Source organism: Mastigoproctus giganteus, chromosome 6 (assembly GCF_048544385.1).
Source record: "Mastigoproctus giganteus isolate SK-2022 chromosome 6, ASM4854438v1, whole genome shotgun sequence".
Classification (NCBI taxonomy): domain Eukaryota; kingdom Metazoa; phylum Arthropoda; class Arachnida; order Uropygi; family Thelyphonidae; genus Mastigoproctus; species Mastigoproctus giganteus.
Genome location: NC_143580.1, coordinates 136,931,277 through 136,948,756, shown reverse-complemented (window position 1 = coordinate 136,948,756; position 17,480 = coordinate 136,931,277). Strand labels below are relative to the sequence as shown.

General features: G+C 36.4%; 1 protein-coding gene and 1 pseudogene across 2 annotated transcripts in view; one reads left to right on the top strand and one right to left on the bottom strand.

The window, feature by feature from the left end:
* Positions 1-17,480, top strand: part of Tango1 (transport and golgi organization 1) — a 528,108-nt gene that overhangs the window by 323,940 nt on the left and 186,688 nt on the right. For both annotated transcript variants that reach the window (XM_090376510.1, XM_090376509.1), the window contains exon 15: positions 10,682-10,719. In XM_090376510.1, the coding sequence (XP_090232636.1) occupies positions 10,682-10,719 (38 nt within the window). The remainder of the gene's footprint in view (positions 1-10,681; positions 10,720-17,480) is intronic.
* On the bottom strand, positions 14,883-15,264 carry LOC150084605 (large ribosomal subunit protein uL29 pseudogene; annotated as a pseudogene).

The window sequence follows — 17,480 nt, the reverse complement described above, 5'->3', positions numbered from 1 at the left end:
AATGGTGGCCAAAGACAGCTTAGGAAATAGAGCTACCATTCATCATCATCAGCCATTTTCAATCCACTGCAGGATGAAGGCCTCTCCAGCAACTTTCCAGTTCCTTCTGTTTTGAGCACTGGCCATCCATTTAATACCCAACCTCATGAATTTCATCTATCCATCTCCGCCTTTGTCTTCCAGGTTTTCTTCTAGCTCCTCTTGGGTACCATTCTGTTATTTTCTTAGTCCATCTGTCATCATGTCTTCGAGCTATGTGTACTGCCCAAGACCATTTTAGTTCTTTAGTTTTGATAAGAATGTCCTTTACTTGAGTTTGCTGCCTAATCCATGTGTTTCTCTTCTTATCTAACAGTCTGATTCCCAATATAATTCGTTCCATTCTTCGCTGTGTAGTTCTTAGCTTCTCTTCCATTCTTTTGGTGAGTGCCCAAGTTTCACTTCCATAAGTCATGGTGGGGAGTATACATTGATTCATTATTTTACGTTTCAGACAAACTGGAATATTGCTCTTCAGTATGTGACTATATTTCCTGAATGCTATCCATCCAAAATTTATTCTTCTCTTGACTTCTAGCCATTTATCATTATTACAGCTAATAACTTGTCCCAGATAAGTATATGACTCCACCTTTTCAATTACTGCTCCTTCAATCATTATTTCCCTTTCTGTGGCATACTTGTTCATCATTACTTTTGTTTTAGCCATATTCATCTTTAGTCCAAAATCCTTACTAACTGTGCATAACTGATTAAGATTTTCCTGTAATTCTTTGGGATCGTGGCTTATGACCACAATGTCATCTGCAGATCGTAAATGGTTTAGGTACTCTCTGTTCACATTGACTCCTTTCTGCGACCAGTCTAATCTTCTGAAAGCTTCCTCAAGGGCAGCAGTAAACAGCTTCGGAGATATTGTGTCTCCTTGTCGAACTCCTTTCTCGATTTTAAATTTCCTACTGTCTTTGTCTAGTCTAATAAAGGAGGTAGCACTCTCATATATTTTCTTCAAAATCATAATATATGGAGTATCTGTGCCTTATCTTTCCAGTGCCCGAAACATTGCCTTATGCTGCATGGAGTCAAATGCCTTTTCATAATCCACAAATGCCAGGCATAATGGTGTTTTATATTCATTTGCTTTCTCCATTAGCTGTGATATTACATGAAGGTGATCCATAGTTGAGAATCCTGTCCTAAAGCCAGCTTGCTCTTTCGGTTGATTTTCATCAAGTATTCTTTCTAATCTGTTAGTAATGACCCTTGTGAACAACTTGTAGATGTGGGATAGCAAGCTAATTGGTCTATAATTTCCAATTTCTGATTTATCTCCTTCCTTATGCAGCAAAACTATGATTGCATTATTCCACTTCTTAGGCATCATACCTTTTCTAATGCATTTTGTGAAGAGCCTTGCCAGTTTTTGTGTTATGTCTTTTCCTCCCAATTTTAACAACTCTACAGTAACTTCATCTTCCCCCGGGGCTTTCTGATTCTTCATTTTCTTCAATTCATGTTCTACCTCATCAGGAAGAATATCGGGTATGTCGTATGTGTTGCTACTTTGCAATCCATCTTCCCCACTGCTGGCATCATTCCCCTGCTCCTTGTATAATTCTCTATAGTAGTCTTCTGCTATTTGAATTATGCCTTCTCTGCTGTTTATAAGTACACCATCGCTATTCCTCAGTTTCAGTATCATTTGTCTTTCTGTATTACTGCTCATGGCTGCTGATTTAAATCCTTTGTTTTCCCTTAATGCTTGTTCTACTTTTCTTGTGTTAAATCTTCTTATGTCCTCTCTGAGTCTCTTTCTAATGGCTTTGCATAACTCAGTATACTCAATTTTCTCCCTGTCAGTGTTTTTCTTGCTCTTCATTTGTCGTCTTCGGTTCATCATGACAAGTGTTTCTTGACTAATTTTTTCTTCTTTGGATTTCTGTTTCCCTATAGGTTTCTTGGGCTTTATCACTTTCAGAAAGTTGTAATATTCCTCGTCGATATCTTGGTCCTGAGCAGTCTGCAGAAGCTCAAACTTGTTCTTAAGTTCCAGTACATACTGCTTTTTCTCCTCCTCTGTTATCTCAAAGACCTTTGTATTATTTACTCGAGTCAGTTTTTTCCTTTCCTTTCCTACATTTATATCAAGTGTACATCTTACCATTCTGTGATCACTTCCAACATTTATTCAGGACGGTAACATCATTCACAATATATCTTCTGTTAGTGAGGATGAAGTCGATTTCATTAGTTGTTAATCCATTTGGACTCTTCCATGTCCACTTTCTGTTCACCCTTTTCTTGAGCCGACCAGGCTAGCCAGGTGGGTAAAGTGCCTGTCTGGCAACCCAAAGGTCGCGGGTTCGATTCTCGCCTCGGGCTTGGATCAAAGTACTGCAAAAAAAACCTTGGGAGGTGCATTATGGCCACAGAAGCCTATGCGCCAACTACAAAAAAAAAAAAAAAAAAAAAACCCTTTTCTTGAAAAAAGTGTTCATTACTGGCAGTCCTTGAGATTCTGCAAATTCCACAAGTCTTTCACCTCTTTTATTTCTTTCACCAATTCCAAAATTTCCTAAAGTTCCTCTTTCTGCGCTGTTTTGCCTTTTTCCAACCTTAGTATTGAAGTCCCCCATAATAATAGTGTAGTGGGTTTTCTGCTCATCTAGAAGACTCTCAATTTCGGTGTACATTTCTTCAACCTCTTCATCATCATGGCTCGATGTTGGTGCATAAATCATTATAATCTTTAGCTTGTACCTCTTAGAAATCTTGAGTATTAGTCTTGAGTATTAATCTTGAGCTGCCATTAAGCAGGCAAAAAATGAAAATTTCGACGATGCCTTGTACATTTGGTTTCATCAAGAACGAGAAAAAGGGGTTCCTCTTTCAGGCCCAATCCTTCAATCAAGGGCTCTTAGCATTAACAAAAAGTTAGGAGGTGACCCGTCTTTTACTACGAGTTTGGGGTGGTTATCAAAGTGAAAGGAGCATCAAGGAATCCGACAGCTCGGAATTACAGGTAGAAGTCTTTCTGGTGATTGCGTTGCAAGTGATGAATTTAAAATACAGTTTCTCAAGTTTATTACTGAAGAAAGTTTAGTTGCATCCCAAATTTTTAATGCTGACGAGACTGGTTTATTTTTCAAAATGATACCCAAAAAACACTTGCCTCAAAACTTGGCTCTTCAGCTAAAGGACATAAATCGAGTAAGGAAAGAGTGACATTGCTTTTGTGCGGTAACGCCGCCGGGAATTTAAAGTTACTGCTGTTAGTCAGAAAAATCTGCTAAAGCCCCACGCTCTTAAAAATATCAACTTAAATGCCCCCTCCCCAGCTAAGTACACATCACAAAAATCAGCTTGGATGAGCTCAGATCTTTTTAAAAATTAGTTTTTCATCTCATTTGTTCCCTTAGTTAAAAATGTTTAAGAGATCAAGGACTGGAAGAAAAAGCAATTTTATTCGTTGATGCTCCAACCCACCCCACAGAAGAACAACTGAGATCTGGCAACATCTTTGTAAAATTTTTGCCACCCAACATTACTGCACTATTACAGCCTATGGATCAAGGAGTTGTAGAGGCTGTGAAGCAATTGTACAGAAAGAAGTTGATAATCTCACTGTTAGAACAACAAGAGACACTTGAAGAAAAATCAAACTTTATAGACTTTAAAAATGTCAACATAAAGACAATCATTTATTTTTCTGCTGCAGCTTGGAATGAAAATGACATGACTACCTTTATCAAATCCTGGAAAAAACTTTGGCCTGATGTTCCAATGGAAAGATCAGAGGAGGAAATGGATATTTATTTAGATCCTGATGATGACAAGGTGATAATGATTTTGTTCAGTTATTTCAATGTTTAGGGGGTTGTTCACACGTAACAAGTGAAGACATTGCCCCATGGATAATGTGTCATAATGATCTGGGCCATCCGACAGCTCGGAATTACAGGTAGAAGTCTTTCTGGTGATTGCGTTGCAAGTGATGAATTTAAAGCAATTGACCTCACTGAGGAAGACATCGTACAATGTGCTCATCATCATCGCTGCAAGCTAATGAAGATGACATCTCTGATGATGAAGTGTGTGAGGAAACAACAACTGGCGTGAGTCACACTGAAGCAACTGGAATGCTGGAGAAGCTACTGATTTATTTTGGGCGACAGGATGACACATCAGCTGGTGAGCTTCTGACCTTAAAGCGTCTGCGAGATCGTGTGGCCCCAAAGCGAGTTTCAAAATTAAAGCAAAAAAACATTAAGAATTATCTCAAGTAAACTTCTCAAAAATAGTTGTTTTGGTTGTAATATTTTTTTTTTTGTTTAATTTTGTGTAATATAATATTCTACATTAAAACTTTATTGCTTTGTACAGTATTTTGTATACTTGCCATATTCTTTTACTTGTTATAATTTTTACTTAAAAATATTGTTTTATTAATTTAATATAAAAACGAATTTAGTTAAAATTTTGTTATTTAGTAACTTTAAATAAAAGCTGGTACATTTAGCTTCCGGTTAATCCAGACTTTCACTAATCCGGACCAAGTGCGGCCCTGTCATGTCTGGATTAACGGGATTCTACTGTATATAGTGCTGATTGTCAAGTGGCACCAACCCCTTCCCCTCTGCATTTGTATACATTTACAGAGTTTGTATCACAATACAAACTCTGTAAATGTGAGTTTTAGTGTTGGTTTGCGAAGTGTAGTGTAACATTTAGCCGTTGGACACCAGGTTGCCCATCCTTGCCGCAAGGAGGCAGCAGGCTGTAGTAGTAAATAGAAAGGTCCCTGGCAAGGGTAAACCCTGGGAAGTGTCTAAGTTTGCCAGGGGACCCTAGGAGAGCGGGGGGGGGGGGGGGGGGGGAACCCTGGAAAGTGAAAAAGGGAAGTGAGAGGACAGGTGAAGAAGTGAGGAACAGATAAAGATAAAGAAGGTGGATGATGATAGGAAGATTTTCCACCTGGAAAGAGGAAATTAAAGGGATAGAGAGGCATCCCTGTTGGGGGGGGGGGAAGACTGTTAAGAACAGAGAAAGATTTGTGGTGCTAAAGTCCACCAGGCAGGAAGGTTGGTTTGGGGGGGCCAAGGGAAATTGGGATTGTAGGGGGGGTAAAGTCATAGGACCAGGGTGCCTTATATGGGGAAGGAGATCAATCTGCAAACATGCAGTGCTTCTCTGTAAGTAATCCCACATTGCCCAGGCCAGCTGAAACCAGTGTCAGCATATCCCACGCTGTGTCTCAGATCAGGGGCATGACATCAGAAAGGCAGAGGGGGGTGCTCTAATAGGTTACCCTAATTGTAGTCAGGGATGCCAGACGTCCCCTTCAAAAGTGATTTGTCCCGTGCCCCACATAAACATTTAAATGTCCCGCAGGTAAAAAATTAACAGATTTTGACTGTAAAATAATAAAATAATGCCATAAAAAGTGATGAATGCTGTTATGATATGTATTTCTTTCCTAATATGTATGAATTTCGGACATTGGCGGGTGAGTTGTACGCTAATACTCACGGGATGCATTAGATGTCCGGGAATCCCCTCAAGCCGCTCGGAGATTTTTAGACGTAAGCGTCTGCGTAAATAGTGCGATCAACGATGTCAGTGCTGTCTGGTGGGCTAAGCTAGATGTATCTCGAGTGTGTGTTTATCTTTCATTATAAAAAGAATAAAAATTATTTTGACATCTGTCTAATCAGTTCAGCTGCTGTAGGAATTGTTACCTATATAAAGTAAATTTCATTCAATTTTTGTTTGAATTTGTCTTATTAAATTAAAAATTAAGATGAATGGGTTGTATTTAAAATATCAATTTAGTCTAGCCTTCAAAATGTCAGATGGTGAAAGTAGTTTGAAAATTCCGGAAAAGAAAAGAAGACAGTTGGTTCACTATAATGCATATTGGGAAAAAAAGTATAGTTGGATTAGTTGCGGTAGAGACAATCATAGTGCAAAATGCTCTACATGCAACAATTTCATTTTCACAATTAGTCACGGTGGTGAAAACGACGTAAGTAGACATTTGCAATCTAAAAACCACATTGCAAATGTTCAAGCAATAGCAACTACATCAGAAATTTCTAAGTTTTTTATACCAAAGCAAAGCAAGGCTCATGAAGATGTCGCATTTGCAGAAGTATCGTTTTGTTACCATTCTGTTGTGCATTCTCATAGTTATGTCTCAGCCGGTTGTGCTAGCTCAATTTTTAAAAAAAATTTCCCGACTCTGGAATTGCAGCAAAATATTCTTGTGGGAAAACAAAAATTTCTGCCATTATTACAAAAATTCTTGGAAAGCACTCAAAAAAATTACATATTGAAACAACTGGAGAATAATAGGCCCTTTTCTGTAAGCACGGACGCTTCTAATAAAGGAAACGTAAAAACTTTTCTTTTGGTTGTGAGATAATTTGACCAAAACCATGGTGTAAAAACTGGTTTGATATCATTCATTTGGTTAGAAGCAGAAGATACTGAAACTATTTCAAATGCTCTCATCCAACAGCTTACATTTAATGAATTATCTCCCAAAAACATTACTGCATATGGAGCAGATAACGCCAATATTAATTTTGGCAAGAAAAATAGCGTTTTCGTAGCATTAAAAAAATTTAATGAAAATATATTACCTGCTGGTTGCAATTTGCACATTCTGCATAATGCTGCTAAGAGAGCTTGCAATTGTTTGAGTATTGATATAGAATCTATTGTTATTAAAATATTTAATGGATTTAGCTCTTCAACAAAAAGACGACTGAACTAAAAGACATTTTTCAAATGGACAGAAACAGAGTGGAATGAAATGTTACGGCATATACCAACAAGGTGGCTGACTCTTTTACCGGCTATTGAGCGACTATTGACCAATTTTGCACCTATTTAATCGTATTTTATGAGCAAGAATAACATAGCATCTATATTGAGACATTTTTTTGAACATGAGCTTCATGAGGCGTATGTAAAATTTGTAAAGAATGTATGTTCAATATTTCAACCAGTGCTAAAAAAACTCCAGTGTAGTAATGTTATGATTGTTGAAGTATATTCAATTATGAATAATGTAAGGCAGTCCTTGATTGAGCATAAGAACGAATGTTATTATGGAACAAATGTTCATGAAATTATCCAAAATTGTGATAACCTAAATGCTTCAGAACGGTTTAAAATGGAAGCAAATAATTTATTTGATACGGCTATAAAATATATAGAGAAATGGTTTAATTTCAATGACCACAAATATAAAATTCTCTCTAACTTATCTTTGCATAGCATACCAGCATTTCATGAAATCATAGAAATCACTAACGCATTTAAAATAGAAGTAGATCAAGATTTGCTGTTCGAAGAATATATCATCTTAAAAAGATTTATGGCAAATATAACGGATGTTGAAAGGCAATTACCGTGTGATCAAAGATGGGTTTGTTTTTTTAAAAAAAATTCTTCTCCACAATTTTTAAAAATTATCAAATACATTTTCTGTATTTCGCATGCAAATGCAACATCTGAAAGGGTTTTTAGTCTAATGACAAGTGCTTGGTGTAAAGATAGAAATAGGTTGATTCTAAAAAAATTTGGAGACCGAGTTGATGATAAAACAGAATTTCGGAAGGAATTGTTCGGAATTACAATTTTTTTTTAAAAAATCAAGGTTTAGTCATTCTTAATGAAGTGAAATCAAGTGATAAATATTGAATAATTTTTAGGATTATAGTATAAATAAAAATTTAACTCAATTATTTTTTGTTGTTTCTTTTATTAGATACATTTTTAAATGGCCAAAATGAAGTTTAGAAATTAAAAATATGTCAAAATCGTTAATTGTGAAAAAATTTTCTTGAGAAAAATTGCCGCAGTTTTTTTTCATTTTTGTCCCACGAGACCTAATTTGAAATCTGGCAGCCCTGATTGTAGTCAGATTAGGGAGGCCTGGTAGAAAAACACACACTCAGCCGAATTGCACACCTGTCATACTTATATTTGCACAAAGTTTTTACTTTTTTTTTTTTTTTTTTTTCATAGTTAGTTTCGGATAGACTGAATAACATCACATAATGCTCTCTCACACAGTTGTTGTTTTTACATTCATCATCATACAAATGGACAGGACATAGGTGCCACTTAAATTTTTTTTAAAATAATCACTTTCATTCGGTCACTGCATAGTTTACACAGGTGACATGAGATATGACATTCATTCGCATTTATACAACTTAAACTGCAAGAATAGATAATTTACAATTTTATATTATTTTTAATTTTTTAATATTTTTTTTGTTGTTATTATTATACATATTCAGGGTACAACAGTTGACACTTATGGGACATTCATTCCCTATTTTCACACACACATGCATCTAGTATATCAGAGCAGGTTCATGCAGCCAAAAACATATACACAATATCACATTAAGACCTGCCTGTGCTCATGTGTTCACTCATGTATCCATTTACAGGTAGTTCTCGACTTTACGAGTTAATTCGTTCCTAGCGTTCACTCATAAAGCGGGAATTATTACCCATAGAAATAAAGTTAAAAATAGGGGTTACGTTCTCAGCAATGAAATTTTAGCTAATTAGTTTATGTTTAAACAATGATTGATTTATTGAAAGAAATGAAAATGTAGCCTGTAAAATCAAGCAAATTATAATAATAGAGAAATTATTTACGACTTACAAATGTTAAAGAATGTTTATTCTTCATCATCATCGACTATATGCACACTCGTTGATCACTCATTATTGGCTCGGCACTCGTTGGTTTGTTGCACAAGGAATCGTCTTCTTCAGAAATGCTTCAAGAGATGTTTGTTTCCAAGATAATCTTCTCTTTTAATTATAAATTTTACAATTGCATGCATAAGCATTTTCAGCACACATAAATTGCAACTAACGCGATTCACGTGGAGTAACAAGTTTACTAAGCTTAAAATAAAAGGAATGAAGAGAAGATTCTGAAAATTTATTTATGTTTTTTATACGATTGAAGATTTCAGTGAAGGGGGAACACATTTCGCCATAATAACATAAAAAACAACACAATTCCAGCTATCGGTATTTTTGCAAATGCAATAACATCGCGTTTACTACCCGTTTATAATTGCTTGCAATAACAGGAAAGCCCAATAAATTGGAAAGTGCAAATTGTTTTTATTGTTTTATGGTCGTGACCTCCAGAAATGTGCTTTAGAAAAATATCACAAAGCCATTTAAAATTGGTTCTTATAACGGGAACATGTGATAACGATGAAAGTGTAGTGCATTTTAATGATTTGAATTGGTAACTAATACAAATTACAAAACATGCTCGCAACCTTTTATATGGCCTTATGGTCATGGCCATGACCTTAAAAATTACATTTTAGAGAGATAAATAGCTTAGCTATACAGCGAAAATTTCAACTTCCAAGATCTTGAAACGAATTACCAAAAAACAGTGTGCTATTGGGTTCATATTACAATATTTTAACGATACGATGGTGTCTCTGGAACTGATTAATATCGTAAAGCGGGATACACTGTATTGTATAGTTACGCATGTGGTTTCGAATGCAGTATTTATGAATGTTTAACATTCATAAATACTTGCAGGTAATGTTCATATTTTTTATTTTGTTGATACTTGGGGAAAAAAACTCGTAAAGCGAGAACTGCCTGTATATTTATAATTTGTATAGTCAGATAACAGTAATAGACATATGACATATATATTTATGGTTAGGCACATAAAATAATTATTGACACATATGACATAAATAAGACAAAAATATATCTAGAAAAGTGTTACGAAAGAACAAATGTTATAAAACATAGTCTGTCTATATAAATATCTGTCTGTACAGTCATTAGGTATATGACACACTTCTACTCTCGTTTTTGTTTTCCCAGTATTAACATTGCACTGGTCACACGTCAACTGGTGCACTGCCTTAGATTTTTATGTGCTTCTTAACTAAGAACATAACTTCCCTCCCCCATATCCTGTCTATCCTTTCTGTAAAGATTGTGCTTCTCATATTCAAATTCTGCATCCCTTATGTCTGAATGACCTTATGTGCATTCCTATGTTTTCAGTATACTTACTATGTCTATATTTGATGACTTATCCTGTACTTCAAATTCATCAAATTTGTTTACCATGCTCTTAGCATTAGTCTATGTGCAAGTATACATGCATCTACTTTTACTCTTAGTAGCCTTAACACGGCTCGTGTATTCACTTGTTCCATGAATACCACCAGTGGGCCTTTAAATTTCCAACCTTTTGCTTTTCCCACTGCTGCATGGTTTGGGAAGTCATCAACAAGAGAGAGACAATTTACTGCTTTTATGAATTTTATTTGCACTTTTATGAAATGTTTCGAAATATAAAGTGGTTCAGAAATAAATGAAAGATATGAATGCCGATATACTTTTATCTTAGATTTATGAATTTTCACTGAAGGGTATTTTTGATCTGCAGTATTATATGTACTTCAGTATTATTAGGAATACAGCTTTACTCTCAAATTAATTGCAGGCACATTTGCATTTTATCTATAATTGAGAAGCATGATTTTAATCTCACTTATTTTTATTTATTTATTTTTTTTTTTTTTTTCATCATCTGAAATGATAAATCTGATATATCTGGTAATTATATCCATATTAATTTCTTTATTTTCAGTGCAAACAAAAATTCAGCATTTAATGAACGTTGGCATAGTAAGTAATTCAGTTATTAATTTATTATAATTTATATAAGATATGGACAGTGTGATGTGTCTAATAATTTTGCAGAATGTATGTTTTCTGTTAGTATTTAGGAATGGTTGATGACATTTAAATAAATTTTAAAGAACTTGCTGTTTTTTCAGAGAATTTATTAACTAAATTTTATTAGGGTTTTTTTTTTTTTTTTTTCTATTTAAAAAAAAAAAAAAAAAATTAGAAATTTCTAGGTAATTTCTAACATTTTGTTTTTGCAGTTGAGGGAGGGAGTATGATCATTAAAGAATTTGGTAACTTAAATTTTCAGACTAAAATCTAAATTGCTTATTCTTATTTGAGGTTTATTAATGTCAAATTTCATGTTAACCAGTCTACATATTAGAATAAAAAGTTCCAGGACTGAATATTAAATAAGAAAACCTTGTTTCATTTTATAACATAGAATGTCTATAATTTTTTAAAATAAGTGACATATAATTTTGGTTAAAAGCCTCAAGCTATAAAAGTTATAAAACTTAAATGAAAAGCAATATGCTTTTTAGTGGAGCAGTACTTTTTATTTAGAGTAGTACAAAACTAAGACAACTTGTGGTGAAGTGCTTCCACAATCCTAGGTTGAAGCACTAAGTAGCAAACCCAGTTTGCTCATAGCTTTTTTTTTTTTATGAAAACCTTGAGCATGAGAGGTGTTACAATCTGTAGTACTTAGTACTTAGTACTATGCATTGGTTGAAGGTTGAGAAGATGAAAGAAGATACTTGTGGACGCTAGACTTGCATTTCTGTAGATTGTAAATTTCAGGAAATACATATGAAGGAAGGTTGTTCGAAAATGGAAGTTGAAAGAATAAATGAGGAAGAAGAAAAGTTGGTTTGTGATAGAAAAGGCATGCAGCAGACACAACATCTGTGAGACAGAGGGTGGAGAGACTTTGTTAGAGATCAGTCATTAATTAACCTAACTGCCCTCTTTTGAATGGAATCTAGAAGCCTGAGAAATGTTTTAGGGACACCATCCCAGATGTGGAACAATATTCCATGGTAGGGCAGATTTGCAATTTGTACAGAGTGAACAGCTTGTAAGAAAAGTAATGCTGAGAGTGAAAGGAAGCAATATTTGTGATGTTCTGATTGGGGATTACCCTGAAGTCAGGGTAATCCCCAATACAGATATATGATCTTGTATAGAAATCAGTGAAGTCATTGAAGATAAGCAGCATAGGAGCAGAAGATTCCTTTTGTGAATACTCAGTACTAAAACAGTACTGAGTTTTAGCATTAGCATTAGTAGAGGCATTTGATGCAAGAAAGCAAGCTTATGCAGCATCAGCCAAAAAAAAAATAATAATAAATAAATAAAAAATAACCACTTCCACTTCACTCCTCTGTTCGTTCGAAATACCTGTCCAGCTGAGCCTTAAACTTATTTAGGCTATCAACTTCCACGACAAGGGATGGAAGTCTATTCCACCGACCAACCACCCGCTGGCTAAAGGCAAATTTCCTCACGTCTATCCTACATCTGTCTTTCCTCAATTTGAATTTATGCCCTCTCAGGTGATTATTCTGAGCAAGAGGAAGAATCCCATCAGCATTGAGCATGCTCAAACCATTATCAGATCACCTCGCCGGTGCCTAGTCTCCAGACACTGTAATTTGCAAAACTTAAGCCTTTCTTCGTAAGAGCACCCCTTTGTTCCATTCACTAATCTTGTTGCCCTTCTCTGTACTCGTTCCAGCATCTCTACATCCTTCTTGAAATGAGGCCTCCAGACCTGTATACAGTACTCTAGGTGCGGTCTGACCATTGCCTTATAGAAGGGAATAATCACCTCCTTATCCCTGCTAGAAAAATTCCTATATATCATCAACAATACACCATGAGCTACTCTTGCAGCCCGTCTGCATTGCTCAGAAAATTTCATATCTGCCTGCACAACCACCCCCAGGTCCCTTTCATTCTCTACCACTGTCAGTGTAGTACCACAGAGTTGATACGTTGCTCTGGGGTTGCTGTTTCCCATATGTAGTACTTTACATTTGTCAATGTTAAACTTCATTTGCCACCTCTCAGCCCATCTGCTCAACCTTTCCAGATCCTGTTGCAGTAGCATAGTGTCAGTAGTGTCCTTGACAACCCTGCCAACCTTCGTATCGTCTGCAAACTTGGACATTAAGCTTGATATACCATCATCAATATCATTTATAAATACAGAAAACAATAATGGACCCAATACTGAACCCTGAGGGACTCCACTAATAACATTAGTCCACGATGAGCAGTGTCCATTGATTACCACTCTCTGTCTTCTGCCCCTCAACCACCCCTTTATCCATAGCAGCAATTTGCCTCCAATGCCACACTGCTCCAATTTGTGTAGCAGTCTTCCATGTGCAACAGTAACAAAAGCCTTTCTAAGATCCAAGTATATAATATCAAAGTTATTCCCTGCATCCATTTCTTTTCTGACTGCATCATAGTAACCAGTCAAATTGGTCAGGCAAGACTTCCCCTTAACAAAACCAAGCTGTGTCTGAGCTATAACTGAAGTCTTGTCTAGATGATCCTGCAGTGCTTCTTTAACCAGTGCCTCCATTAATTTTCCAGGAACAGAAGTTAAACTAACAGGTCTGTAATTACTTGAGTCGCCCTTTGATCCTCCTTTGTGAATTGGGGTCACATTTGCACATCTCCAGTCCATGGGTACTTCCCCTGAGTCCAAGGAAGCTCTCATAATTATGGCTAAGGGTTTGCTTACTTCCTTTGCTGCCTCCTTTAATATAACTGGATAGATCCCATCCACCCCGGGTGCCTTTCTTGTATTTATCTTCAACAATTTCTCCTCCATTTTACTCTCAGTTATTACAAGATTCTCTAGCTTACTGCCAGAGTTGAATACACCTCTGGCATTCCCCTCGCTGAATAACTCCTCATGTGTGAATGTCGATGCAAAATATTCGTTCAGTTTGTTAGCTACCTGAACAGGATCATTAACAGTTGACCCATCGATATCAAGTGGACCAATCTGATTCATCCCCTTCCTTCTAGAGTTTACATAAGTAAAGAACTCTTTGCTGTTTTTCTTTGCATCCCTTGCCAAAGATTTCTCGTAATCTGCCTTCGCCTGCCTAACCTCCTTTGTAACTTGGTTACAGATCAACTTGTATCTATCATAGGCTTCTGTGTCACGTGTTAATTTGTATGTATTCCATGCATTTTTCTTCTCTGCCATATGTCTCATTAGTTCATCTGACATCCACTTAGGCCTAAACCTTTTACAATATTTCTTAGTTGGTATGTAAAGCCTAGTAGCTTCCAAGATAAGTTCTTTGAATGCTTCCCATTTTGAATTTGCTGTTGGTAACATCATCAGTTGGTCCCACTGTATAGAATTCAAATACTGTCTCAGTCCATCGTAGTCGCCTTTACGAAAGCAATAACCCTTCCCTTTACCCCTAATGGTAGTTACCTCTTTGAGTAAATCCCACTTCAGCACACTGTGATCACTGCCACCTAGTGGTTCATTTACCTGCAGATTCTTAATGCATGAAGAATCACTACTGATAATCAAATCAAGAGTATTACTCCCTCTGAACATGCTGATGTAGAAAACATTCATCCAATAAATCCACAAAAGCCTTGCTAGTGTGTGAGTGACCAGCCCCCAAATTCCAGTCAATATCTGGGAAATTAAAATCCCCCATTATAAGACTCTCTGATTTACTGGCCCACTCTATTTCCCCGTGAATGATTAGAATCAACTAAATTATCTTTGTCCCACTGGTGAATTACCTGGAGATTAGCATATAAGGAATTGGTAGTGGATATTCAAGAAGTTGAAGCTGTTTGTGCAGGGCAAGGTTTCTCAAAATGGAAGTTGGGATGTAAGGTGCTATCATCAGCAACCCTATGGATTTCTGATCAATGGAAGAAGGTTAATATGCAAAAGGAAGAGAGTGGGAGAAAAACTGAACCTTGGGGAACACCTGTATTAGTAGAGAATTTAGAAGACAGAGAGCCATCTATCATCACCCGCAGTGAGTGGTCAGATAGAAAACTGGATTCCTAATTACAAAAAACTTGGCAAACCATAAGATGGAAGCTTATTTAGACAACCATTAGGCCAAACATTTAACATTTTATTTCAAATATACAATTTAGGCTTTAACAGCATACTTTTGCCTTGGCCATGTTTGCATCTTTCTGAGTAATTTTTTTAGTCTTCAGGGAAGCTTCATGGTCAGTAAGGGCTCTTCTTATTGCTCTTGTTGTCTTATTGCTCTTGGGATGCAGGTCTTTCAGTTTATATTTCTTATTCTTATATAACTTTCTGAGGTTCTCTTTCTGATTCTGGTGGATTACAGTCAGCACTCTAGCAATGGATTTCCTCACAACATGGAATTTTGATAATTTAGAAGCTGCTGCTCCTGTCACCTCAGCAACCCTAAGATTTGCTAATTCCTGTTTGAGCTCCTCAAGCTGTTTCACTACTTCATCTTTCTTTTTCCTCCTTAGTTCACAGGCCTTCACTTTAGCCATGAAGATTACTCTGAAAAAAAAGTAGCTGAAAGAAAACACCTGTGGAATAAAGTGAAAAAAAAGGTGATGCAGAACAGGATTAGGCTGAAGAGCACAGGTTTTGAGAACAAATGGAGAAATACCTATCCACTTTCTTGGCATCAAGACTGTTAAAACTTCTTCTGACATCCTTTTGATGGAAGACTGGAGTGTACTGGGAAAGGTAGGATGTGGTTTACCAAGGTCATCAATACACAAGTTAGAAGAAAAGTAGGATGCAAGCAGGTCAGCTTTGTCTTTGACTGAAGTGGCAACATGATCAGAGGCCTTTTGAAATGTCAGTAACAACTCCTTGAGTTTCATCAAACTTTTCCATTGAATTTGTCCATAGATGAGTGACTTAAGCCAGTTTATCACCAATGGATCGACACTAATGGATTCCATACTGACTATCATTTATCAGATAGAAGGTTTCTAGATAGTTTAAGATTTGGTGGTTAATAGATTTCTCCATTACTGTAGAAAGAGTAGACATATGCACAATAGAACAATAATTGATGGGAAGGCTTTGTTACCCTTTTTAGGAACTAGCTGGTATATCAGAAATTTCCAAGCAGAAAGGAAAACACCTGTAGAATAAAGTGAAAAAAGGTGACACAGAACAGATTAGACTGAGGGGCACAGGTTTTGAGAACAAATGGAAAAATATCTGTCACCTTCTTGGCATCAAGACTGTTAAAACTTACTAATGATCTTAAGAGTAAGAGATCTGCAGATTTAATTAGCAAGTACAGGTCAATGTTGAAAAAAGTTGTGAGCTGGGTTGAATTTGAAGTGCCTGCAATTCTGCCCAGACACAATAGGAGGGGGTATATGATGAGAGCCTTGTCAATCAATTCGGCCCTGGAGAGATTGTGCAAGGTTCATGAGGTAGAATTTTTTTCAGCATGGTCTGTGCTTGTTAACTGGAGAGACTGCTTCTACAGCAATGGGGTACACTTAAATAGAAAGGTTGCAAGAATATTTGCTGATGCTATCAAGACAGTGTTAGGTGGGTCAGTAAACTGCTAGTTTGGGGGGATACACAGACTAAAAAATCAACAGTGGCTGCAGGCAGAAGCGAAAGTGATTCTTGCACTGCTTCTATTAGAATGAGCAGCAGCCGGGAAAGCAAGTTGCTGGGGATTTCCAGGATGGCTGAAAGTCATAGTGAAACAAATAAATGCATGGGCTGCATTAGGGTAAATAAGAGTAGGAACAGGTGCATGTATACTTGCATGAATACCAATACTAGCAGTATAGTTAATAAATTTTATGAGTTTGAAGTGCTGGTCAAGACATCAAAGGCGAATATTATTGGGATATCAGACGTGGTGTCACAAAGATATAAGCAGGAAGGGAGGAGAGGTTATGCTGTTAGTTAAGAAACACAAAATCTAAGGAAGTGCATCCAATTGACATTGGTGGACAATGCAACGTTGAGTCAGTGTGGTGTGACATAAGCACTGGGAAAGGGAAAATAAGAGTAGGTGTGTATGTTATAGGCCTAATGAATCTGATTAGTACAATAATCATTTGTTCAGAGAAATAGAGTGGGGCAGTAAATCAGAATGTCTTATAATGGTGAATTGTAACTTTCCAGTTATTGACTGGAACTTGTGAGTTGGTCACTGGCACACGGACAAAGTTAGTGGTTATTAATGGCTATTTATTTTCATAGACTCTCCTGTGTTGAAAACAGGAGAGTCCAGTGTTGGACTCTCCTCTTTTCAATATTTATTAATAATATTGATTAAATATATCAAGTTTAATGTGTAAGTTTGCTAATGTACAAAGGTGGGCATGATGATTAGTCAGTAATTGGCACTAGCGATTTCGGCAAGAACTGGATAAATTAGTTGGATGGGCTGAAAATTTGCAGTTGAGGTTAACATTGAACAATGTAAAGTGCTTCATTTGGTTAACAGTAATCCCAGAATAACATTCTAATTGGGGTACCACTTGAGTTAGTGGAGAATGAAAAGACTGTAGAGTGCGACAAAGTTCTTTGAGCAGTGCTGATAGGCTGTTAGGATAGCTGATGTGGTTCTGTTAATGATATACAGTAGTTTTTTCAGAAGGGACAAGGAGGTGATTGTCCCGTTGTATCAAGCATTGGTTAGGCTGCATCTCGAGTGCTGCATACAGGTTTGCGACTCTTATTTTTTAGAGTAATGTGGATCTATTGGAATAGGGGT